Source organism: Callorhinchus milii, unplaced genomic scaffold (assembly GCF_018977255.1).
Source record: "Callorhinchus milii isolate IMCB2004 unplaced genomic scaffold, IMCB_Cmil_1.0 Scaffold27, whole genome shotgun sequence".
Taxonomy (NCBI): Eukaryota; Metazoa; Chordata; class Chondrichthyes; order Chimaeriformes; family Callorhinchidae; genus Callorhinchus; species Callorhinchus milii.
In genome coordinates this window covers 942,231-969,080 of record NW_024704768.1, presented here as the reverse complement: position 1 = coordinate 969,080, position 26,850 = coordinate 942,231, and the positions used below count along the sequence as shown (strand labels likewise).

General features: G+C 43.8%; 1 protein-coding gene across 4 annotated transcripts in view; it reads left to right on the top strand.

Moving 5' to 3' along the window:
• The window catches only part of LOC103189979 (electroneutral sodium bicarbonate exchanger 1), a 56,238-nt gene that overhangs the window by 4,933 nt on the left and 24,455 nt on the right, over positions 1–26,850 (top strand). For 3 of the 4 annotated variants that reach the window (XM_007910574.2, XM_042344173.1, XM_007910573.2), the window contains exons 2-7: positions 16,928–17,012; positions 20,771–20,911; positions 21,531–21,666; positions 22,753–22,913; positions 24,946–25,134; positions 26,397–26,485. In XM_007910574.2, coding sequence (XP_007908765.2) covers positions 16,928–17,012; positions 20,771–20,911; positions 21,531–21,666; positions 22,753–22,913; positions 24,946–25,134; positions 26,397–26,485 — 801 coding nt within the window. The remainder of the gene's footprint in view (positions 1–16,927; positions 17,013–20,770; positions 20,912–21,530; positions 21,667–22,752; positions 22,914–24,945; positions 25,135–26,396; positions 26,486–26,850) is intronic. The other variant, XM_042344172.1, reaches the window with a different exon arrangement.

Genomic DNA, 26,850 nt, shown 5'->3' with positions numbered 1-26,850 from the left:
CATCGCTCCTCCTCAGTCTCGAAAATGTGAATTGATCCACAATCCACAGCCTTTTGGGGGGACGGAGAGAGTTCCAGATTCCCACTACTCTCTGTGTGGAAAAACTGCCCCTTAGTTTACTCCAGAAATGACCTGGCTCTAATTTTAAGATGATGCCCCCCTTGTTCTGGATTTTTCCCTCATCCAACAGAGGAAATAGTTTCTCTGTACCTACCCCTATCAAATCTCTGCCAGGAGATCCCAGGGGTTGAGTGGGAGGATTCCCTTTCGCCATTGAAGGGTCCCATTCTCTCCATGTCCCAATGAGGAGCCAAGCAAGCTGTCTGGTCAGCACTGGTCTGAGCACAACAACAACAAGATTCCATTTATTGAGCGCCTTTCACGTCGGGAGGACGTCCCAAGGCGCTATCCTAAACCCAGCAGATAGTGGTGCTCAGCTCAGCTTAGGCCCCGTCACCAGATCTGGTGCTAACCGAATCCCAGAGATTCCTTTCACCTCCTGTCCCCAATAATCAACAACAACAAATTACGTTTACGCCTTTCACGTCAGGAGGTCATTCCCAGGAGCTGGACATTCGAGGGTTTGCACGCGGGCCGAGGGCTGCCTCCTGATTTCACTCCTAAATTTTCAGAGATAGACCATTTAAGAGTGAAATCAGGAGGCAGTGTTTCACACAAAGGGGAGTGGAAATCAGGAACTCTCTCCCCCAGGAGGCTGTGGATGCTGAATCCATTCACATTTAGATAGTGGAGGGCAAGGAGGAGATGACCGAAGGCACGATCGAAGAGGAGGGTCTTGAGACGGGCCTTTAAGGAGGTGAGGGAGGGGAAGAAGCGGAGGGTCTATGGAGTGGAGTTCCAGAAAGTGGCAAGGAGACTAAATACCCAACTTTTGATGATGGAGCAAGCTGGGTGTGGGACGTGGAGTGGCTAGTGCCCGCTGAGCGGGGGGAGCGGACAATCCTTTGAGTTGGGTCTCTGGCTGTTTGTAGGCTCGGCTTCTACCTCACAGTGTTTGATCTATTTCAAACCACAGAAAACCTCACTCATTGTTTAAGCCAAGGTAATACTCATGACTTTGGGCCGTGTATTTAAAGCTTCTGCTGTACAAACCTGGTGTTCAGAGCGAGTGACTGAAGACAATAAGAGCCTCTCTGCTAATCAGAGGGCTGTCAAGGGGGGATTGTTGAGCTTGTGGTTGTGGATGTGATAATGAACTGACCGCCATCACCTCAAGGCTTCATAACCCAAACCGAGACTTCAATAGCATCTCCATGGCGATGACTCAGAGACATCTCCGCTCAGCACTGTGGTGGCCTTGACTTTCATCTTGTTAACGCTTTGTGGCATTCTCTACCCCTTGGCCCATTTTCACCTGTTCGTGGAGTTCCTGCAGCTCAGTGGTTAAAGAGCGAACCTGGGTTTGATTCCCAGATAGGTCGAAGTTCCCTTATTCCACACGCCTGTTTACCTAGTAAGTACTAAGTAGGAACCCAGTTGTTAGTCAATTGGCGGATCGCTTTTTCAGGAGTAATAATCCCTTCCAAAAAAATAGTAACGGTCAATCAAACAGGAGGAGATGACTGAAGGCACGATCGAAGAGGAGGGTCTTGAGACGGGCCTTGAAGGAGGTGATGGAGGGGGAGTTTGTGAGGACTGTTTGTGGGGACACTGCTGTGCACAATTTGTCCCCAAATAAACAGTCAATTCACTTTATAGTGTATCCTGTGAAGTGCTTTGAGACGTCTAGAAGACGTGATGAGGCGCTGTATCAAATGGCAGGATCATTATTATAAGTCTGGGCAGTTTGTGCGTGTGTGCGTGCGTGCGCAGGGGGAGGTGTGGGGTGCAGGGGGCTGTTTTGAGGACAACCACTCCACTGAGCCAACTTGGGGCTGCTCAAAGCTCAGTTTTACTCATCATCAGCCTTCCCCAAGACTCTCAAGGACAAATTAGATTTCTTGTATGAAATAATATCTCAGGACACAGTACATAGTTTGGGACATGACATGTGGAAGCGGCTGCCAGGACGGTGGAAGGTGAACTGGATGGACCTTGATCTTCTTTCATCTGGCAATTCTTCTGTAAGTCTTTCTTTGTGTGTGCAGTAGGTTTGCTCACTGCTGGAAACTCTGGTTGAAGCCCAAAGTGTCCCTTCATTAACTGAGGAAACTTTACATACATGGGACCAACCTCAGTTGGGGATTATTAAATTGCTCTGTCAATAGGCAGATTGACACAATCCTGTGTCTTAATGGAAGCATCTCTTTTCTGAAAAAAGTTGTAGGCAGAGACGACACGATAATATAAATGTTAGGGATTATTTTGCTGTTGGAATCCAGGGAGCGAGAGAGGGGTTGAGGCGAGTGGAACAGCCCAACCGAGTCCCGGTGAGGAGATCCAAACTGGCAAATGGCAGAGTCTCAAATGGCATTTGATACAGCGCCTTATCACATCGTTGAGACGTATCAAAGCTCTTCATAGAATATACTGTGAAGTGGATTGACTCTATATTTTGTGGGCGAAACGTCACACGCACAGTCGTGGATTGAGTGACCCAATTTTTTATTTTAATTTTAAAAATAAAGCTTTTTTTTAATAAAGTAGAAAATAAATACAATATCAATGTACATTTATGCAGCACCTTTCACACGGGCATCCAAAGGTGATTCCGGGGGAGGCTTTGTGGAGTTCTAAAGATGAAATTGTAGAACTTTAGTTAATTCCAACACTGCAACAAGATATATTTGCCTACAAAATACACAGTCATTCCACTTTACAATATATTCTGTGAAGCGCTTTGAGACGTCTTGAAGACGTGATAAAGCGCTGTATCAAATGCAAGGATTATTATTATTAGAAGAGGCAATGACGTCAGGATTTCACCATTCTATTTGTGTTCTCCATCCCAGGCGGGAACTGATCTTCGGAGTTGCAGTCTCTCATGGTCAGAGCAATGATTGCAGTAATTGGATCAGTGAGAGGGAATCGCTTGTGTGGGGTGGAATATCTTACCCCAGTCACCAAATAAATATAGAAATGAGACGAGCAATTACCTCCTGACAGGATTGTTTGGTGCTTTCTGAGTCTGATTAAACATGGGCTGATATTGTGCTGAATGCCATTCAGCCTGATTTTGTGGCTATGTATTCTGAGCGCTGTGTCTCTGGCAGTTGTTATTGTTGGAAGGTTGTGGGAACCACAGGAATATTTTCTCTCTCTCTCTGCTGACTGACATTTAACTCTTTCATCAACCCAGATCCTTATAAATGTCAGCGCTGTTGACTTCCATATAATAGTCCTGGCATTTTAATAATAATGTCATTACCCAGAGGGTAGTCAATGACTGGAACAGGGGAGGGTTTGGGGGCGGTGAGGGGTTGAGGCCAGGACACTGGGAATCGTTTAAAAGCAGCTTGATGCTGTGATAGGGGACGATAGGGTGGCTGTTCTGGAGGCATGAGATCAAATAGGCAAAGGATCTTCACCCCAAACCAATCTTTAAAGGGTTTGAGTCACAGGTTTATTCTTATCAAGTCTCGCAACCTTTTGTTTGTAGGCCCCAGTAACGTCCCACTGCCGTGCGGTGACTGACTGATTTTATGTGGAGGATTGTTGGCCAGGACACCAGGAGAAACCCTCTTCTCGTTCCTAACATGGGATGTCCAACCAGAGGATACTGCATAAAATGCAATGATTATTCAATTTATTCTGACATTGTTTTGATAGGCCAATTATCTGCCCAGCGATGTCACTTTATTTGGTCATTGTCCTGGGGTGAGGGAGAGAAGGATCTAATGTGATTTATTTAGGAGTTTTTGATCCATTTATAATTTGTCCTGTCAGGCTGGGGAGAACAGCTTAAAGTTATTACCCACTGAACATGTTGGCAGTCAGTTTTCATCACAGTGAAATACTGCTCCACACTTCCTTTTTTTATTGGGATTTGTGTTCCAGAGAAATCTCCTCAGAAGGGAAAGTGTTCAGGAATGCCTCCGGGCTGAGACACGGCTAAACTCTGTCTCCAGTTTTTTAAAAAAATTCACATCTTTTAACCATCCAGTCTGGAATTTTTCAGCCCAGAGGCAGCCCTCGTCAAATGTTCCTCCAATCTGATACAGCACCTATAATAATAATAATAATAATAATCCTTGCATTTGATATAGCGCTTTTCACGTCGGGAGGACGTCCCAAAGCACTTCACAGAACACACTGTAAAGTGAATTGACTGTATATTTGTGGGCGAACGCGGCAGCCAATTGTGCACAGCAATGTCCCACAAACAGTCATGGATTGAAAATGACCAATTTATTATTGTTTTTGGTTTTGGAGGGATTATTATTAGGCTCTGTGTGGAGTAAGGAAAGTTGCCCAAGGTTTCGCCCTCTGCCTGGAATTGAACTCAGGTCTCTAGCTTGCAAAGCGAGTGCTCAACCACTGAGCTACAGGACTCCACCTCTCCTGTCAGTAGATAACATAGAATCATACAGCACAGAAAGAGGCCATTCAGCCCACCGTGTCTGCTCCAGCTCCGAAAAGAGCATCCAACTCAATCCCACTGGCCCGCTTTCTCTCCACAGCCCTGCAATCCTGTCCTCCCCAAATACCCATCTAATTCTCTCTTAAAAGTTGTTATTGGATTGGCTTCCACTACCCTTTCTCAAAGTGCTTCACAGAATTTACTGTAAAGTGTAGTGACTGTGTATTTTTGTAGGTGAACGTGGTAGCGATGTCCCGCAAACAGCCATGAAGCAAATTTTTTTTTCACCTGGGAGATTGTCAGACAGGACTTTGTGAGAGAAACTCTTCTCTTTTCAAGAAGTCCCGCAGGATCCTTAACATTCCCCTGAACTGTGCGGGGACAGGGGAAGCTTCGTTTAAACACTCCACCATCGGCGGTCGGGCCTTCAGCTTCTCTGCCCCCATCCTTTGGAACTCCATTCTCTCCTCCTTCAAGGCCCGTTCTCAAGACCCTCCTCTTCAACCGTAGCTTCGGTCACCCTCCTATCCCTACCATCCCCACCCTGCACACCTCCTGATCCCAACCCTCCTGATGTGAAAGGTGCTGTGCAAATGCCATTTGTTGTTGTCGTCTGATCTGAAGGACAAATTGGTGTTGAGTAGAGTGTGAGCCTGGCTTGGCCACAAACACTGGAGCTCTCAGCTTCACTAACCAGTGATGCCGCCTCACAATTAATCCCTCGCTGCCTGTTGTATTTGGAATCGGGCTGGGAATTCCGCCCAGCGTCAATAGGTTTCTAGGAACCAGGATCTGCCTGGTTTGATCCAGTAGTGCATATTCTCTCACCACAATGTCTCCCTTCAATATACAGTAAGGAATTCCCAGCATTAAGTTGTTCCGGCCACAATCCTACATTACACCGCACAGACCCTGAGGTGCTGGTTTCTATCCTGTCAGCAGTGGGTTGGTTGGTTGATTGATTGGTTGATTGATGGGCTCATAAATCACACCGGATTAATGAATCCCATCCACCAGTCGCTCCGCTTGTTTCTGGCTGTGAAAGCAGACATTTGGTTTTATTAACAACAACAACTTACATTTATAGCGAGCAAGGGCTTTGAGATGTCTTGAAAATAAGGAACTATATCAATGCAAGGATTATTTTTCATTGAGCCTTTGGCCACCCTCCTACCCTCCCCAATCCTGACCCCCAGCTCAGGTCCAAATCCCTGACTGTCCAGCGCCCTGGGACGTCCTCCCGATGTGAAAGGCGCTGTAAAAATGTAATTTGGTGTTGTATTATGATATACAGCGCCCCTCATGCAGGGCAGTGTCACAGAGCTTGACAGTGGTTTCGCACCACGCCAAGTCGAGGGGAGTTGACCGTTAGCACGATTGAAGAGGAAGGGCTTCAGGTGCCATCTGAAGATGGGGAAGGAAGGGGCAAAATGGGGGGATAATGTTCCAGAGTATCGGGGCTGAATGTGTGGCTACCAATGGTCGAACAGTGGGCATGAGGGACATGCAGGAGGCCTGTGCCAACTGAGCGCAGGTGGCAGGTAATATTACTTAGAACCTGTGCAACAGGGATCTCTGGAACTAATCCCAGGGGTATTGATTTACCACTGAATTATAGATGGTTCAAATGTGGACTATTTGAGTAATAACTGCACAGAAAGGGACCTGTGAGAGTTTGAGCGGTCAAAAGGCTTCTTGGCTTGTTTTCGGGACGTTGCTGTGCGCAAATTGACAGCTGCGATCACCTGCGAAAACAGTCACTACACTTGACATTATATCCCATGACGTGCTTTGATAATCCACCGGAGTGAATGACGCTGTATCAAATGTATTATTATTAATAATAAACGAGGGCCATTGACCCGTGCCATGTTACCACTCTAGAATGTGTGTATCCAGGCAACTGAGCTCCGAAATAAAGAGCAAATTGAAACCTTAAGTTCAAGAGTCCTACAGACAGGTTTTGTGGCTCTGTGAGAGCTGATGGATCTGTTCAGTCACCGCGTTCTCTCCCTGCACCTGAGGCTGCCTTCAAAAACCCATCGATTTCTATCCTCTCATTCTCCCGAGGAGGAATCTGTGTTGGATTTTCTTTGAATTTTGTGCTTAAGCTGCGTTTCTACTGCCAGGACTTGTAATTCTACAGTGGTGTGTGTACAAATTTCCCCAGCACAGTAACCTTTTGTAGGCGTTTGCCTGCAAAATATGCAGTCACCACACTTTGTAAATCCTGCGAAGCGTTTTTGAAACGCCCGGTGATGTGAAAGAGGGTACATCAAAAGCTAGGATTCATTTATTATTTATCACCGTCTCGCGCTGCCTCTCTGTGAGTTTGCGGAACTGCTCATGTGCAGATTCTATGCAAACCATTACACAGCTGAATTTCTTCTGTCCTGGAATATCCAGTGTGAAATCTGTCTGAGGGTCTGGGTTGTAAGAGTAAGAATGTATCTGGTAAGGACACCAAGACATAGTTTGGGCAATACCAAGTGAATTCTCCCTTCTATCTCAGGTCTGGGCTTTGCTCCAGACTGACTTGAGCCGACATGGCTTCACTGCATCTCAGCCCAACATGTACTTTGCATAACTGCACTAAGCTCCCAATCTCTTTCTGACCATAAGGTTGGCTGGCGTGAGATTTGGAAGTGAGAGATGTGCACGTGCGAATGCATGAGGAAATGTGGAATGAAATGGTCTTCGAACCTGATTCCTGCAGCTCATGGTTTGTGGACGTCACCATTTGAAATGTCCTCAAAATTGTTTATTGTCGATTGCAACCCCTTCAGTCAAGTTTGCCAATCATAATCATGTCATAGGAACAGGTGTAGGCCTTTCAGCCCCTAGAACCTGTTCCGTCATGCTATTGGATCGTGACTCTTACTCGCTCCTCCGCATCCAAGGCTGGACTCTCCACCTCTCAAAGCCGGTCAGGAACCTCGGTGTTCTGTCGACCCTGAGCTGTCCTTTCTCCCTCATATCCGCGCCACAACCGGCACCGCCTTCTATCACCTCCGGAACATCGCCAGACTACGGCACTACCTCACCCCTCACACTGCTGAAACCCTGGTCCACACCTTTATCACCTCAAGGCTGGACTATGGGAACTCTCGGCCTTCCCGGCGCTCCCTCCACACTGCAGGTCATTCAGAACTCTGCAGCTCATGTACTGTCCCGCACCAGACACCGCGACTACATCACTCCCACCCTCACCCTCACCCTTGCCCTCACTCCCGCCCTCGCTCGCCTCCACTGCTCCCCATCCCCCAGAGGATTGAATTCAAGATCCTCATCCTCACCTACAAGGTCATTCACGGCCTCGCTCCCTCCTACCTCTCCGATCTACTATCCCCCTACCTACCTGCCCGTACCCTCCATTCCTCTCGCTCCGGTCTGCTCCACATCCCTCGGCCCAACCACCCTACCATCGGTGGCCGAGCTTTCAGCCTCTCAGCCCCTAGAGTCTGGAACTCCATCCCCCAGTGCCTTCGCCACTTCCTCCCTTTCCTCCTTCAAGACCTTTCTCTTCACCTCCCCTCTCGACTGTCTACCCCCTCCTTGCTGCCTCCCTTCCCTCCCCTCACCCTGACCAGTTCCCCCCTGCTCGGGTCCCGACCCAACTGTCCAGCGCCTTGGGACTTCCTCCCGACGTGAAAGACGCTCTATAAATGAAATCTTGTTGTTGTGACTGATCTGTTCCTCAACCCCAACATTGGGCAGAAAGGTGAAGTTTGGATCTGATGCGAGTAAAGACTGTTGGTCTGCCATTATCATTCAGATGGATGAAGCTGAACCCAACCTCATACTATAATCCTTGCGCTTCATCACATAATCAACATTTCAAAGCACATTACAGGATTTGCTGTATAATGAAGTGTAGTGACCACATATTTGGAGGTAGCCAATTACTGTGACTCCTTCTGGCGGTCTTAATGTCTTCCTTAACGTCACGTCCACTTAGTGGGACAGGGGAGTTTTGTTGGGGCTCCCTATCCTGATGGATTTCCATGCCTGACGGAGTTTGGGCAGAGGCTGAACTGAGATTAAAATCTTCAGCTCCAGTATAAACACATAAGGGATAATTAGAAGGACAGAAGCCCTGACGATTTAATGACCGAGAAAATATTGATATGAAAGTGTGTAATTATGCAGGGCCAGTACTGGGCTGCTGAATGTCGAGGGCAATGCTTGCGTTATAGTGGAAATGTAATCTCTGGTAGACGGACTGAGGTTTGTGCTCATTAGTAAGAGGATAAACTGCAGTAAATCAAGCTGAGTGACATTATTTAAACAAAGCTGTAAATAAGTCATTCACTGGCCAGAGCTTGCCAGTTCCTAATAATCCATGCGTTTGATACAGTGCCTTATCACGTCTTCGAGACGTCTCAAAGCGCTTCACAGGATACACTGTGAAGTGAATTGACAGTGTATTTTTTTGCGAAATGGGTCATCCAATTGTACACAGCAGTGTCCCACACAGTCGTGGATTGAGTGACCACATTTTTTTTTGAAGGGATTATTACCTCTCCGAAGCAGTTAGATATTGACATGAGAGCCTCGTCCACAGAGGCAGCCACATTGCACTCTTTACGTCGTCCTGACGTGAGAGGCGGTTTACAAGTGTAATTTTGTTGTTGTTGTTCCCCATGGCGGTTCTGTCTGCAATTCTGGCATTAAACGTTGGCAGGTTATTTGAGCTTGTTGGGGCAGGGGGCTGGAGAAAGGCATCTCTGCTGGATATCCCGCTCTGCATTGCTGGTGTGTGTGGTCTGGTCCATAGCGTATTGTCTGCCTGCCCCCTCCCTAGCCCAGGGACACTGAGATCAACTAAATCAGCCCAGATCCTGAGAGCTTCCCACTGGCTTTCCCAACTCGAGCCAATCTTAATTCAATTATTCAAAATCTATTGTGGATATTGTTTAAGGGTACCTGGACAGGGACCCTGTGGTCTCTTCCATCTGAGACCTTGATTCAGATCTGGCCCAAGCAGACAGGAAGGTTCCTCTTCACTGACTGCAGAGATGTCTCCTTGTGCACGTTTGCCTATCCCTCAGAAACCTTAGATGGGAAGAGCATGAGTGTGATATTAAGTGGACTTGTTGGAAGAGTTGTTTTTCCCAACATTCCTAAACATAGAGTACAAAAGAACCAATATTTTGACTTTTCACCCCCTTCTTCCACACCCCTCCCCAACCCCGTTCAGTAAATTTCATTCTTAAATGGTAGTTGAGTAAAGCAACAAGATTACATTTGTATAGCGCCTTTCATGTCGGGAGGACGTCCCAAGCAAGGGTATGTTCTGAGATTAATAATCCTTTCATGTGCTATAGTGCATCATCACATTGTTGATAAGTCTCAAAGTGCTTCATTTGATATATAGTAAAGTGAATTAACTGTGTAGTTTGTGGGAGAAACCTGGCAGGCTAATTGCACACAGTAGTTGGGTTTGAGGTGCCTCACTTGTATAAGGATACTGTGCTTTATAAACCGCCTCAACCTCCGGTGTTTGCTTGTTGCTGAAACAGGCCAATGTTGTAGATCGTGGAGCCTGTGTATTGATGGTTCACTGACGCAGAGGTTGAATGCAGGGAGAGGATGGCTGGTTTCTCTGCACTCATCCATCAAAGCAACACAAAGCCTGTATGATTAATCAGCCTTTAAGCCTGAGTGTGGCTTTGAAGTCTTTGCCAACCAATTTTCTGAAGAGTAAATTTGATTTTGATTTCAATGGAAATGAGAATGCTGTTTGCCCTGTTCCTCTGCGGTTCGGAGAGCAGAAAGGGTACAAGTGACAAACCTTGGCACGCAGCTTCCATTTAGGTTAGAGTGAAGAAAAACGGAACCATCATCTGATTTGGGAATGAACCCAAAAAGGTGACTGACTGGTTTTGTTTGTTCATTTCCTACCTGCTCGGTCTTCCCGCTAGTGAACTTTGAACACTGGTTTCCATCAATAGTCTCACTTCAACCGAGCGCCACTTAATCCTTAATTTTACAAGTTACTGTGATCACAAAAACACTTTACAGTATATTCTGTGACGCGCTTTTGAGACGTCTCAACAACTTGATAAGGCACTTATCAAATGCAAGGATTATTATTATTATGAAACCTCCACTGCCACCGGCCATGTGCAGACAACACCACAGGCCCAACTACACAGCAATGGAATTATTATTTAATCACTGTATCATCTCACAATGCTTCACATGAAACTCGTCGTGGGAGGTTTTGTAGCTGGGTTTGATGCTCCCACAAACTGCCATGATGCTGTTGGCCAGGAAATCAGAAGAATCTCCACTTTACCCTTTAGTGTTGTGGATCTGTACCATCTGCTGGGTGTTTTAATGGCTTGTCTTAAACATGGCACCTTTGTGGCCAATGCAGCACTTCCCGAGCTCCATCTTGACCCACTTTGATGCTGTGTTCAGAACGATGAACAATAGAGTGACTTAGAGTGACAGTGCTCTGAGGAGTGTTACCATAGTGACACCGGTCCTTGTTCTGCTGCAGGGTGGGTATCTGAGGAGAGCCTCCCTCGGGTTGTCTCCCAGTGCGTGAATGGGATCTGTCTGCCTGGACTTCAGAAGCTAACCTGAAACCGCAGGCCTGGTCCCAGTGGAGCTGTGTTTGTGACGTCTCCAACACAAGCTTCCGTGCTGGGGTGGGGGTGGGCGTGGGAGACCAGCTTAGTGCCCAATTGTGGCCACGGAAGCGCACAGTATATTTGTGAAGAGTTGACGGCGTTTCGCAGAATGCTTTTAAATGTTTTTTTCATAATTAAAAATGTCTGCCAGTCTTTATTGCTAGTGTTTTAGTGGCTTTTGGAAATGCTTCATCCTGGCTGGGACTGAGAGGATCTAGTCCCACTTTTTTTCCCTCACCAGATCTGGTCTAACAACCGGGTTCCTACTTACTCCTGGTGAACCCAGGCCTCTCGCTTGCGAGGCGAGTGCTCGAACTACTGAGCTACAGGATTCCACTAAACTGTAATAAATTCCTAATCAGACAAGGCTAATGTTTACTGCCCAATCACTGTCCTGGACAAACACATACACAACCCCCGTAACACTGAAGAATAGGATCCTAAATAAATGTTTAGGTGTTTTAAAAGTTGAGTATTTAGGGAAACCATTGTGAGCAAGGTAGCAAAGGGGAGATCAGGAGGAATTGTTTTACAGAGAGCCGTCAATGCCCTGTTGGATGCATCTATATTAGTTAACAAGAGGTACTAGACAGCTGTGTGGAAAGGTATAGCTTGCAGGGAAATGGGTGAAACACTCAGATGTGGCTCAGCAATGATGGGTTGAATAGTTTTTGTGCTGTAAATTCCTGTTGTTTCATTCGTCCCCTTGTTCTTGGCCTGGTCTCCAATGGAGCTGGGACCAGGAAAATCCTTATCCCATTTTTCCTTGCTCTTTCCCTTTTACGTCCTTATTCTCAAAATTTTTAATTCCCTTTTTTAAAATGGTTTGACTTTTGCATCATTCGAGAGCTTTCCTCTCACGAGATGGTGGTGTTCAAGACAGACATCTTTGACCGCGCTTTCAAGACCTCGCCTCTTCTCCCTCCTCTCACCAGAGCTCAGGTTCTCAGCCGAGTGCGGAAACACTTTGAGGCATCCTCCTGACGTGAAAGGTGCTATGTAAACGACTACTGTTCACAGTGTTCTATTCATAAGATACTGTAGTTCTCAGTAAAGCTGAGATCACTCTCCCTACACTGCTACTGACCAACCTTCAGTTCCCCAGGTAACCTATTTCTCTTGCCTTCGTATTGATTCATTGAATTGGGTGTTGTCCATGCTCATCATTAATATGGTTCAATTACCAATGCACGAGTGACACTTAGGACAAGGTAGAACACCGGTTGCTTGAGGCTACCAGTCAGAGTTGAGGCTAATTTCTTAATGTATTTAGAACACCCTATTTGTTTGTTCTTCCTTCCTCCTACCTCCCCGCCGTCACACACACAGCCTACGCAACCAGCTGTGACAGTAGGAAAACCGAGGTTCTTTTTGTTCTGAAGTTGCTCCCTGTGGTTGCTAGGGTGTGTGGTGAGTGAAATGGCAGGACTGAGTGGTGGAGGTGAGCGGTTAAGTATTGCATGAAAGGCTGGGTTGGCTGTCAGCCTCCCTGCATGGATTAATGGATTTGCACCTGTTCTCCTGGTGAAAATTTTTGCATTCAACAAGGTAATTATAAAATTGTGTTCCTTTTAAACTTACCTGCTCAGAAACTCTTTTGATCCATTACAAAGACATCACCATCTTTTGCATCATCCCTTCCTCCTCTGTCTAATCATCGAATTGGCTGCCGCATTTCGCCCACAAATAGTCAATTCACTTTACAGTACATTCTGTGAAGTGCTTGAGATACCTTGAAAACATGAAAAGCGCTACATCAAATGCAAGGATTATTATTATCCAACTTCCAGTTTCCTCAGCATCTCTCTCCCATGAATAAGCTAACCTTGTACACTAGTGTTTGTTCTAATGATCCCCACCACCCTATAATTATTCATGTCAGGATGGCTCAAAGTGACTGTAGCGACTGTGTAATTTTGTGCATGGTAGAGTCCTACAGCCATGAGATGAATAACTGATTTTATCAGGGAAGGACAAACTCTTTCCTTTTCAAATAGCGCCAGGGGATCTTTAACGTCCACCTGGACAAACCTTTTTATGGGCTAAGGAAATGAAGATATATGTCTGGAGGGTGAAATTCCAGTTGCCATTCTGTGTAGCCACTTTGACAATGTGATTTTATAACGGGGGGGTTCACGTTTAAAGTTGAAAAGATGGTATTGGGTTCAATTTTGATGTTTTTCACGGTCAAATAACCTGCCTAACCTTGGAAAGAATGGCCCCTTGGGTGAGACAGGGGGAGGATAGCCAGTGTGAATCACTCAGATCAAGATGAAGTTTTCTTGTTGCTTTTTCTGATTTTATTGACAATCACGCCAACCTGTGACCTGCCACGTACAGGTTATGAAATCTTAATAGATGGGAATATCTGAGTTCATAAATGGTTGGCCAACGTCCTGGGTTGTGTTATAACAACATGTCTTGATAAAATATTAATTAATGCAACACAAATGGGCTTTGGACCTGTCTTAGTGAACATAAATGTCCAGATCCCAGTGAAATGACGCTTGTTCCTCCAAGGAATAGGTTGAATATGTTCTGCATTTAATGTGTATTCACAATGAGCTTCTGTGTAAGCAATACTACCTGCGCTGTACTTACAATATGAAATATGTCGTTCAGTTTGAGCTCTATATTCAATGATCAGTATTCTGCTGCAGGCAGCTCTAGTCGAGAGGGAATGAGACAGAGAGGAGTGTCTTTGGGGGAACCAGAAATTCTCAACGCTTTGCAATGTACTAAAATGGAGACAGAAACCCTAGCTTCATTTTAAACAGCACGTTCCTGCTCAATCCCCTCTGTGTAAACTGTCAGAGTACTGGCCAAAAAGTGAATGCTGACATCCGTTACTCTCAAAGTCAGCTGAGGCAATGGAAGGGTTGTTATTTGACTCACTCCATGCTTCACTTTCTCTCTGCCAATTTTTTGTTTCTTCTCTCCTGTAAACATTTTTTTCTCCTTTTCCTTCTCCGGTTTCACATTTGAAGTGAAATGGCTGCAGCCAAAACCCTCCAACAGGTAACTCGTTAGAAATGTCCACCCACTCTGCAAAATGGGTATCTTTGACAGTAGCTGGTTAAATCCATTACAACTATCAGATTATCGCTTGATAGAATATAATATTCTTGAATATGATGTAGCTCTTTAACACAGTGAACATTCTTCCTTCAGTTCCCACCCCTGCCATTTTCACATTCTACCGTGTTTGCCCACAAAACACACAGTAAATCCTATGAAACACTGTGAGACGCCCTCCCACTGTGAAAGGTGCCAATTCCAGTATTATTCCTCTATTCCATGGACTTCTCAAGTATAGTTGACATTTGAAAGAGCTGTTTATGAGACCTATTGTCAAGGTCAAAGAGATTTCTATTTCTCTTCTCTCCCCCTCCAACACCAGCGGTAGGTCTCAGCTGGCTGGTACCTGTGCAGATGGGAGAGCGCGTGAAATGTGCACTGAGCATACGTGATTGTTTTGCTAATCAGCTCAGCGTTGACTGGCTGGATTGGGTGATTCAGTGTTCTAAGCAAAGGCTTTTGCTAATGGACTAATTAAACATCCCTTCCTGTGGACCTTAGCTCTTAATGTTATAGCAACTTGTGGCCATGCACACCAGAAGGGAAATAATGACTTGTGATTCATATTCCAGGAGTGTAGGGTTCCCACTGTCTTGAATACTATGCTGCAGACGAGTTACAGATGCCTCCAATTTATCGAATAGTGATGTTAATCTATTCAAAAACGAAAAACAATAATAAATTGGTCATTTTCAATCTACGACTATTTGTGGGACATTGCTGTGCGCAATTGGCTGCCGCGTTCGCCCACAAATATAGTCAATTCACTTTACAATGTGTTCTGTGAAGCACTTTGGGACGTCCTCCCGAATAGTGCACCATTTGCACTATTTAATGGGCTACAAAAATCCACACATTGTCCTGCTGCTGTTCACTCAGGTAAAATTTGGAGAATAATGATGAACTTGGACTCTGTTAAAAGTCTATAATTGGTGGTTTCAAATAATGTCCTTCGTACGCCCTGAGATTAATTGGCTTGAATTAATTCCATGTTGGAAAAGTATTATTGTTATTCATCTGTAAAAAGGGTCAAAAGCATTGAGCAGGTTACACTGTGGATGGAAAGAGGTTGAGAAGTCCACAACTTGCATTTATATAGCGTCCTTCACGCTGGGTAGCGTCCTAGAGCACAAGTCTAGAGACTGTAATTGTTTTTTTCCATAATGGCTTCACTGCCAAGCAGTGGGTTGGATTTGGGCCAAGACTTCATGCTTAATCAACTTCTTCACCAGTTACAAGAATACCTCTTCCCTGTTGTCTGAAAGTAGCTGAGGGGAAAAGTAGGGTCAAATCATACTTGTTGACTGGGCTCAGAATAGTTTAGAAGTGATATAATTACAGCCAAGACCAGAGGTGAGTGAAAATCTCATGGCACTTAGTTGAATTACTGGTTCATCAGGGATGCAGGTCAGCTGGTCGAGGCTGTTTTGTTCAAGGTTGTTTATGATGGCGAAGGAGTGGGCATTAGTGGTGGCCTGAGGCGGAGCAGGCCTGTCATTAATGGTGAGCTTCAGTCACCAAGATCGGGTGTTAGATTTTATCTTTACAGACATTTGTGAAGGTTAGATAAGCTATGGAGATTAATAGGTCTCGGCTAGCGATAGGGTCACAACTTGGTCCTCGGTGAGGGAGTATGGGAATGATTCCTGCTCATTGAAAGTGACCTCCTGTCCCCCACAAGGCAGTGGTTGGTCCTCTGCCCCTTACTGAGTTCTGAGTTCCGGCACGCAGCATCACCACAAACACACCGGCCCTTTTTATTTCTTGACGTTTCTCTTCAAACCAGATACTGTACCAACAACCGTGCCTATTCTTGTTGCCTAAGCTAAACACTGCTGGTCGTCTCTGAATAACGGGGGTCTAAATTGACTGGAATTTGCTGCATACTTCCCTGATCCAGGAAATATAATTTTTGTAGAACTTGTTCACCTGCTCCAGGCAGACGAAGGTGAGCGCGATGCCCGGGCCCAGAGTGAACCCTTTCCAGAAGCTAAAGGACCCTTTGTATCGAATAACTCTCACAAGATTATCCGGTCCATTCTTGTACTCTGGTTTTACATCAATAGTTCACCAATACAAAATGGACTGTGCGAGTGAATAATTCAATTCAGCCTTGCTTATTAAGGTGTATCATGGCCCCTAACCTAATTTAATTAGATTCCTATCCAGCATGTGCCTAATTTGCAAAGCAGCCTATGATTAATTGCACTGGTTGCAGATGAGTGTGCTGTGGCCTTCAACACAGAGATTAAACACATTCTTTTAAAGGTTTACCCAATAATGTTTCTGTGAAGGAGTCTTTCACCTTCAAACTTTTTTTTGATGGTAACTGAAATGAACATCTGTCTTTTCAGGTTCCCACTATCTCCTGTCCTGCTCCTGTTGCAATCCAACAACTTGGATTTATATTTATAATTTATATAGCGCCCTTCACCCGGGCCACCATTTCAGAGTCCTTAGCAGTGGCGGAGTCTGATGCCAAGCCGGGGGGGGGCATGAAGGAGGTGATTGTAAGCACGGTCGAAGAGGAAGGTGATCTAAAATGACCTAAGTCGTGATCAAAAAGGGGAAGACGGGGGTGAGGCGGAGGGATTGGTGAGAGAGTTCCAAGTAATCTAGTTAGTTGGACGTTATGAAGAGTTTTTAGAGGGAGATGAAATTGTAATAAATCTATAAAGATTGAGTGCAACACTAATGGCATCTGAGACACTGTTTTCTTTTTCTCAAGCAGAGGCATGATGAAGAAGCTGTAGTGGACCAAGGCGGAACCAGCTCAATCCTCAACATTCACTATGAAAAAGAAGAATTAGAAGGTAATGGTTTATAATCTGTAAATCCTGACTCATCACACGTGTTATCCCTGAGCTCAGAAACCACACAGCTGCTAAAGAGATCATGTCTTCTCAAGCAGAGAGGCTCCCCTTGCATTGCAGCCAATTTCACAGACTTTTCCCTAACCCTAAAGTCTCTGTTGGTGCTTTTTTTTAACCATTTCCGCTGATCACCAGAATCTGTCAGAACTTTGAGCTGATGGTCTAGGCTGACGCTAATTTATCCACTCAGTGTCGCGTACCCCAATTCAGCCTAAAACTAATGAATGCACAGTTCTCTCTAATCTTTTTTTAATTCCCATCAAACAAACCCACGGTTTTAAAAATAGAATACTTTCACTGACTCATTAGCATTCCAAGAGACTCAATCACTTGAAGCGGCAAGAAGGGGCTGCATGTTCAAATATTAATTTCAACCTGTAATGCTCAGTTAGTTAGTTTCCCTATTTTCCCTCTCTCTTCCCACAACTCTGTCTAGGAACCTGAGTGAGTGATGTCCTGTTGATGCCATTTACTGCTTAACTTTCCCATAGAAGGTAAATGGCACTAACAGGATATGAGGATTGTTGGCCAGGATGTGCAGTAAGAAACTCAAATCTTTTTTAGAACAGTGCCATGGGATTGCACAGATGGAACCTCAGTTTAACATCTCAGCTGAAAGGCACATAAAAGTACATATTACTCTAGATAATGTTACTAAGTATTGACATTGACGTATGAAGAGCGCACATGGAGGTAACTATTACTAATAATAATCCTTGCATTTGATATAGTGCCTCATCATGTCTTCGAGACATCTCAAAGAACTTCACAGAGTATACTGTGAAGTGAATTGAGTGTATATTTTGTGGGCGAGGCTTGGCAGCCAATTGAGCACAGCAGCGTCCCACACACAGCCATGGATCAAGTGACCAAATTATTATTATTTTTAAATTTTTGTTTTTTGAAGGGATTATCAATCCCGGAAAGGTGATCTGCCAATCGACTAACAATCAGGTTCCTACTTACTGCTAGGTAAACAGAGGCATGTGGAGTGAGGAATGTTTCACACTGCCTGGGAATCAAACCTAGGTCCTCTCGCTTGCAAGGCGAGTTCTCTAACCACTAAGCTGCAGGACTCCTAAAACTAATGAATGCACAAATGGTGGTGAGCTGTGGATGATATTCCCATTGGCAATCTGAGTCTGATTTCATCAACCACTCTTTTCTTATTGTGCTTTTTAATTTTATTTAAATATATTAAAATATGTATAAATAAGGAAATTAATGAGATTGCTAATTGACAGTGCTGCCCCGTGTTCTCACGCTATGTGATAAGCTGAAGCACTTTACCCGTCATTTAATATTTGTAATGATTTTAAAAAAAAGTGCAACTCTGTGTTTGGAACAATTGCTCTGACCTCTGCTCTTTCATCCCAATCATGAATCAGCAATTAAGGTCAACGGACTGCCTGTTCAGGTTGAAGACGACACTCCAGTGCAGTGCTGGGGGAAACTACATTGTCTTTGAGATGAGACCCTGACTGTTTTTATTCTATTATCTTCTTTCTTTTAACTCGGGGGGAGTAAACCTTCTGGTCTCTATGGCTCAATGCTGTGTGGGACCAGAAGCCTTAACCACTGGGCCATTGGGGGGAGCTCTAAGATCAAGAACCTAACGGGAATTTAGTGATGAGAAACTCCCCCCCCCGCACCCCCGCACCCCAACCCCCACTCTGCTGCAGTCCTATTAGTGCTCCACCCTCACCACTGCTTGTATTGTTTCTCTATGAGGAATTATTTTGATGGCAGTCCTTTCACACAATCGAGAGCTAAAGCCCGGACTTAATGATGTGTTTTGCTGCTCCATGTTGAGCTCTGTGACAAAGTTGTGAGAAAAGTCCTACCTCAAGCAGCTCTAACAAGCTTCAGAGACATCCAAATCGTACAGAAATAGCACCAAACCTCTTAATAAAATTGAACATATCGCAAGCTTGGCACATTGGAGGGAATGTATTAAATTGGATACATAAGACTCCCGTTTCTGTTTGCCAGTAAAGAATGCTAATGCTCTTTATAACTTGAAAGCTACATGAAAGTCTGTAGGGAATATTTATCTAACACACTGCACTCCCTCTGCTGTAGGTTCTCCTGCAGCCACTGTTGCTCATTCCCCTCTAATGCTTTGCCCATGTGGCCTCCTTCTTGTTTGAGGCTGGACAGTGAATGGTGAGACAAGTAGTGACTGCACATTGCCCAAAAAGCAGCATCTCTGGTTGCCATCTCCCTCCTCCAGTGGGCCAATGCTATTTAATCCTAAATTAAATTCCTTGCATTTGATAATAGTGCCTTTCATGTCAGGAGAATGTTTTTGAAAGCGTTTCACAGGATTTATTGTAAAGTGTTGTGACAGTGTATTTTGGAGGCAAACTATGGCAGCCAAATTGGGCACAGCATTGCACCAGTCGAGAAAAGCAAAGCCACCATTAAACGTGGGAGCTCTGGGTCTTTATGGCTCAGTTTCAAACTTAGCAATGAATTTACCTACCTAGTCATCAAGTATTAGGGATAGTGGAGCCTGTAGTGTTACAACATCTATATTTACACAAAGTATTGATTTGGTATAATGCCAAATAGTTCTTGTATTTTATTAGTTTCGTAAATTTCTGAATCCAGTGCATAAAACATTATTCACTAATTTTTTCACAAGATTAGGGAAGGATTTGGTCTATTGAATGGATTTTTTTGACACTTGTCAACATAGCCAAGATATTCCATTTGGGAGGTAAGCCCAGCTGGGCTTTGTTGACAGCCTGAGCCAGATTGCACAGCTTCCTGTCAGTGGTGTCAGCTAACACTGCAGGAGAAACCATGAACCAACATGGTGATTTTAATTTTAATGAGTCACATATTGTCTACATGTCGCACCTATAGGGCTTATTGCACTGTCCATTCTGCTGCACATAAACATGGAATCCATGACCTTTCCAACACTGTAGCATCAATAGCTTCGGCTCCCATCACTTCTCCAAGGCCCTTTCAGTTTCTTTGTGACTCAAACTACCTGGAAAGGGGGGCATTGAGCATTTATAAGGTACAAATTATACATTAGAATTACTGAAATTTGTGTGGAAAAACTAGTTAGAACCTACATTCTGTGACACTGAAAGATATTAATAATAGTTCTTGCAATTGATATAGGGCCTTATCTCATCTTTGAGACATAAGAAATTAAGAAATGCTAGACCAAGGTCCATCTAGTTCGCCTTCCACCTTCCTGGCAGTCGCATGCACATATGTCCCGAACTACCTATGTACTATATCCCACAATATATTATTTCCCTAAAAAAAAGATCAAATCTGTGTTTGAAGGAATCAATACTTCCTGTTTCAACTGTCTTCCTAGGAAGTCTGTCCACTGGTTCACTATTCGTTCACTGAAATAGTGTTTCCGTAGATTTGTCCTGAATTTGTCCCCATTCAATCCCAGGCCGTGTCCTCTGGTTTTACTATTCTGGACTAGTCAAAACAGCCCGTCATGTTCTATATATTGTCTTGCCCCTTTAGAATCTTAAAGACAGCAATCATATCGCCTCTCAATCTTCTCTTTTCCAGCGTGAACATGAAATGTCTCAAAGCTCTTCACAGAATATACTGTGAATTGATTGTACATTTTATGGGTGAAATGTGGCAGCCAATCATAACAATTGGTTGATTGTGAATACTTTACATCTATATGGTTTCTTTCCCCATGTTTCTAGGCCACAGGACATTATATGTTGGTGTGCGTATGCCTTTGGGCAGACAGAGCCATCGACACCATAGAACCCATGGATCAAAGCACAAGAAGCGAGACAGAATGAAAGGCACCGTACAGGAGGAAAGAGACTCTCCTACTCATGGTGTGTTAAACATTTACAGCATTAACCAACCAGCTAACAAATCATAGATGGTGCATTGATGTCAATGGCTCCATTTGTGATTCAAACAGATAACGGAGGCAGCTAGATCCCTGTGAAGTCTGATTATGAATATTACACACTATTTGATTGTTGATAGAAATCTTAGCCTTGAGGAAAATGCAATGTAAAATCTTGACATAATGTTTGAGAAGATAATGAATGTTTTTACCAGCTATATTACTTTAGAAAAATACCATTTTAGCAAATACTTGTGTATGTGCGTGCTTGTCAAAATCCCCTCCAATATTTTGTCAATTACATTTTTCTCCACAATAGATTCTGCTCGCACAATAATGAGTGAAATCTTCTTGTAAATCCAAACTTTTCAGGAACTTGTCTTAAAATGCACAGCAACATCTAGTTATGACAACAGAAGGCTCTTTGGATCCATTTGATCTCATCCTCTCAAACCTCCCCACCCTTACTCTAATCTTCCAATACAGCTTTGACTGTTAGTTGTTACTACTTGTTAATTCACAAACCAACTCTGACTCTGTACTTTGGATCGGAATTCTCTGATCTCTTAAGAAGCTGTATGTAAGTGTTTTGCTATTTGTAGATACCCCATCCCAGCGTGTGCAGTTCATCCTGGGAACTGAGGATGATGATGAACATGTTCCACATGAGCTCTTCACTGAGCTGGATGAAATCTGCTTCCGGGAGGGGGAGGATGCGGAGTGGAAGGAAACAGCAAGGCATGTACAACGTTCCATTCATTATTAGCAGTGTGCCATGGTTTCGGTGCCTTTAGCTGCAGCACAACGAGTTTTTAGGAGCAGCAGAGAAAATGTAATGCAGTAAGGGCAGGTGCCACAGTGAAGAGGGAAAAAGAGAAGGTAAGTAAGTGGGAGCAAAGACAGGGAGACAAATATCCTGGGGGGAGGGAGAAAAGAGAAGACCACTTCGTTAATACGCTGTACCAGAAATTCCTGTTTGAAAGCTGTAAGTTTATACCATCCCAAGGCCTCTTGGTGAACTGACTTCATTTCCAATTAGATAGAGGTTAGCTTTGTTAGAAGTCACTGGGAACACTCAGCTGGTCAGCCAGCAGCTATGAAGAGAGGTAAGTGAGCTAACATTTCAGGTCATGGATCTGATACGTTAACTCACTTTCCTCTCTCCATAAATGCTGCCTGACCTGCTGCATGTTCCCATCAACTTGTCTTTATTTCACATTCCCAGCATCTGCAGTATTTTTCCTTTTGTCAGCCTTTTTTAGGGTTGTCTCTTGTCTACATTTCTATAAAAATCTATATTTAAACAACAATAACTTGCACTTATATAGCACCCTCCACGCAGGAGGGCGCTTAAAACTTCAAAATTTTAAACCTCGTATCCCAACTGGCAATACATTGTTGATGTAGAAATGTTCAGTGATGCTGCTTCTGGTGTATCCAAGTAAATAATATTTCTTGTTATAGATTGTTGGAAGCATGCGGTTCTAGATGAGTCACCCCTCATTTTTTTTGATGCATGTACCCATCCCTTGTTCGGAGGACCACTGGCAATATCACTGTTTAAATGTGGTAGATGGATTGACTCTGACATCCACAACAGTGCACACATACTGTAGCTACCTAACAATAGGTTCATGTAGCTCTGGGAATGCTTCTGTTAAGCATATCTTCCAGCCCGTGGCTTCAGGCGGCAGGGCTGTTTAAAGGGATTATTTTCACAACATAAAATAGGAATCTAACCTTAACTGCACCATTTAAAAGCCAAGTGTAAAAGTTCTCCAGCCAGCTGCTTTGGTTGTAAAGTGAGTACTGGGTTGTTGGCAGGTGGTTGAAGTTTGAGGAAGATGTGGAGGACGGCGGGGACCGCTGGAGCAAACCGTACGTGGCCACCCTGTCATTGCACAGCCTGTTTGAGCTGCGGAGCTGCATCATTAATGGTACAATCTTGCTGGACATGCGAGCGAACAGCATTCAGGAGATTGCAGGTATGGCTTTATAGGCCCCTTGTTGCTATTGCCCTGTTGTGAGCTGCATTATTTCTTCAGAGATTTGGGGGATTTCTGATTCTTTCTCATGCCGTTGCCAATGAAATCCATGTCCATCAACTATACCCAGGTTGGAGCTGCAAAATCTTTAATTAAAGCTTGTATGTCCATAATTACAATGCAGAGGCAAGAACCTTTTTTAACCCAAAGAGCAGAGAGTTTGCAGCAGATTTTAATTCTAATACATTCAAGCCCAGTTTCTGCATGAATTGAATTTTAGAATTGTCTCAGAAACAAAAATGAAGTAAAATCTACTCTCTATCCAGGGGTGATGTATAGAGCTCTGTCGGCACTGTTCTGCTTATATTAAAATGTTCCCTCCAGTGCAATCCAAGTCTATTATTGGACCCAAATGATGTCCGTGTAATATCTCCCCTCCTGCCTTGTGTAGTTCTTCACATTAAATTTGTGTCCTGCTGGCTAGAGGTCAGTGGAAATGTATGAATTTTATGATGCGCTTCGGTACTTGAGATTCATTGACAATGGCATGTTTAATTGGCAGTCTCACAAGGCTAAATTGGTCCTCCTGAGTTCTGAAAGCTAAAAATATACAGTCCATGTTTCGTCCACAAAATAAACAGTCAATTCTGTGAAGCGCTTTGAGACATCAACAAAGACGTAATAAGGCTCTGTATCAAATCAAGGATTATTAAAAAGGACTTCTCATTGTTTCCAAGACCTGAAATAACATCCTTATTAAGTTAGCTTATTGCTTAAGTCTGCTAACACACTGCAGAGTTTAACAGCTATTTCAAATAACAGTGGCACCGGTAATTGTGTATCAACAGCAAATGATGACTCGTTGCTGAATGCACCACACCAATTCAATTAAATCTTCCTTATGAAACAGGAGACAGCATCTGTGGAAGATATCAACTAATTTATTTTTCATGTGGGTTGCCTGAAGCCTGCTTTAATTGGTATGTCGTTATTAAAGAATACACCTACAGAGATCCAGTTTGAAGACTTGATAATATACTTTGCTAACATCCTCTAACTGGTATAAGCTCGTAGAAGCAATATTTCTACACAGAGCCTCAGAATGAATGCACAGGAATATCCATTCAGGCCTTGGTTTTTGGACACTAAGGTAATGGGGTGATTAAATAGGTTTCTCTGGATTTTCTCTTCATTTTTTTTGCGTACAGATCATGATAAAATATATCGATGTTAAATGGTACAAGTCCTGTCATTGCAAAAAAAAATCTGCATTTCTTCCTCAGATGGAATAGTCATGTGCTTTGCTGTAGGGTGATGCAGGCTCGATAGTTGCACGGAAAGGGTGCCTTGAGAACGTGGGGTCAGTTAGATTGCTGGCTATGAAATATTTAGAAGTTCCCTCAAGGAGGACCTTTATTCAGTTCTCACCTTCAGATAAAATATTAAGCTGAGCTCCCATCTGTCTGCCTGTTCACTTAAAGATCCCATGTCACTATTCTCCTAGTGTCCTGGCGAACAAGTGGGATTTTGCTGTGCGCAAATTGGCTGCCGTATTTGTCTACAACTACACTCATTATACATAACAGCAATAAACAGTGAATCATATTGAGATATTTGTATGTTTTTATAAGTGCTATATTGAATGTAAGGATTATTACATATAATTTCAATTTGAACAGCTGCCTCATTAAAGCCTGTCCATTTGTTAGATGTAGCATTTGAAGACAACTTCATAAAGTTGGACCAAATTATTTGGAGAGTTGTCAAACATTTCATACGTACATTTCCTCAACAAGGTGACATAAAATTGATGCAGCATCTACTGGGAACTGTCCTAGATCAAACCTCTGATGTAGACAGGAATATAAATCTCCAGTGCAAGTTGATGGAAGAATGTCATCTCAGATGAATCACTGAGACTGACGAATTTCTCTTTTCACACCTAGTTCACACTCTGAAGCATTGCTGGATTAATGATTTGGGTGAATTTATTGCCACTGTCAGGCTCCATAATGTTTCTTTTATCTTTCAGATATGGTTCTTGATCACCAGGAGGCCTCCATGGAACTGAATGAAAACATGCGTGTGAAAGTTCGCGAAGCTCTGCTGAAAAGACACCACCATCAAATTGAGAAGAAGAGAAATAACCTTATTCCAATTGTCCGATCCTTTGCCGAGGTGGGCAAAAAACAATCGGAACCTCACTCTATGGACAAGACAGGTAAAAGAGCTTGAAGCTGACTATTCAGTACCTTAGTGATCAATGTTCTTGTGTAGTTAAGTGAGAGAATCCCAAGTTTGATCTCTTGTCTGTGCCCAGTTAGCTGATCTCAGCCAGCTCGTAGTTGAGCTTTAGTAGCCATTCGGTGGGGAGCAGACAAACCAGGTCACTTCATCACATTTAGGTGTGAGGTGAAGACATACTGCCCCTTCACAGTCACATTGTCAGCTTGTGTAAAGGAACTTACCAGTGAAGAATGACCACTTGGCAAGTGATTGGAGGGCAGCGAGCCCTGGAGAATCACAAGCTAAGATGAGTCCATGCCTTCATTCGAGAAGGGTGAAAAATGGAGGGAGTGTGAACAGCCTACTGTCATTTGCCGCGTGGGCTCACCACTAGCACTGTTGGTGACAGTATACCGTACTAGTTTCAGGAGAAAACTGTCGTCTTGGAAGTTTGGTAAGCAAAAGATTAACCAGGAAGTTGGGAGGGAGTAGAATGGCAGAATAGTTCAATAGATGGGCGCAGAACACTCCCATACTTTTAAGCTGGAGCAAAGTCAGCGCATAACTGAGTTGACCCACCAGTGTACAATACCACTGACCTTACTTCATCACTTAGTTAACCCCAGTCATTCAGGCATAATGTTGTGCGCTGGTTAACATTCCAAATCCCAGCTAATGCCCTTCTAAATGAAATTAAATACTCTTATCAAGATAAACTGAATAACCTGTTGTAATCAATCATCTCAGCGTTGTGTCCAATTGAGTAACTCTTGTGCTAAACCCTTCAGTGAGGAGCTAATGTGAAGGATCTGAGTGTCCTTACGGTTGTCATGGCTACAACCGATCCAACAACCCCTCTGGTTTAAATAAATACAAAGTAAATTGTTGGGATAAAAATAACCGCTGGAGTTTGACTTGGCATTGGATTGCTGTAAGATTAATTTGAATCTGTGCCTCTAACGTGTGGTTCATCAACTTCCAGTAGCAACGCAACCTCCATCCGTGTTCACTGAAACATGCCAAACAGATGCAGGAAATCTGATCAAAGATTCTAGGGCAATGCTGAACGCAGATGGAATGCCTCGAGGGCTAAAGTTCTACCAACCATTAGCCTGTAAGACCAACCAGTCTTAAAATTCAAGAACACTAGTCTTTGAAAAGAACTGCCTACCAAATCAAGACTGTTAATGGAGAATCTAAAAATAAGCTTTATTTTAAAGCAACTTACTTTTGTTGTTTTTTTACTTCTCCCATCAGGTCCAATGTTGTCTCCGATGTCTGTTCCAGCTCACCTTGATGCCAAGAATGGAGTCAACCATGAGAACAGCAGCGCTGAAATATGCAAGGTAGGACTCCCATTCTGACCTTGGTGTGCCTACAGGTGGAACAAAACTCTCGCCTTGTTGGCCTGTCACTCATTATGGAGTCCTGTAACTCAGTAGTTAGAGCACTTGCCTCAAAGCGAGAGACCTGGGTTTGATTCCCAGCACGGTGAAATGTTAGTCAAGCTTCCTTACTCCACATGCCACTGTTTACCTAGCAGTAAGTAGGAACCCGGTTGTTAGTCGGTGGATCACTTTTTCTGGGGTAATAATTCCTAAAAAAAAGAAAAAATATATATATATCGGTCACTTCAATACATGACTATTTGTGGGACCTGCTGTGCGCAATTATCTGCCACATTTCACCCACAAAATATACAGTCAATCAC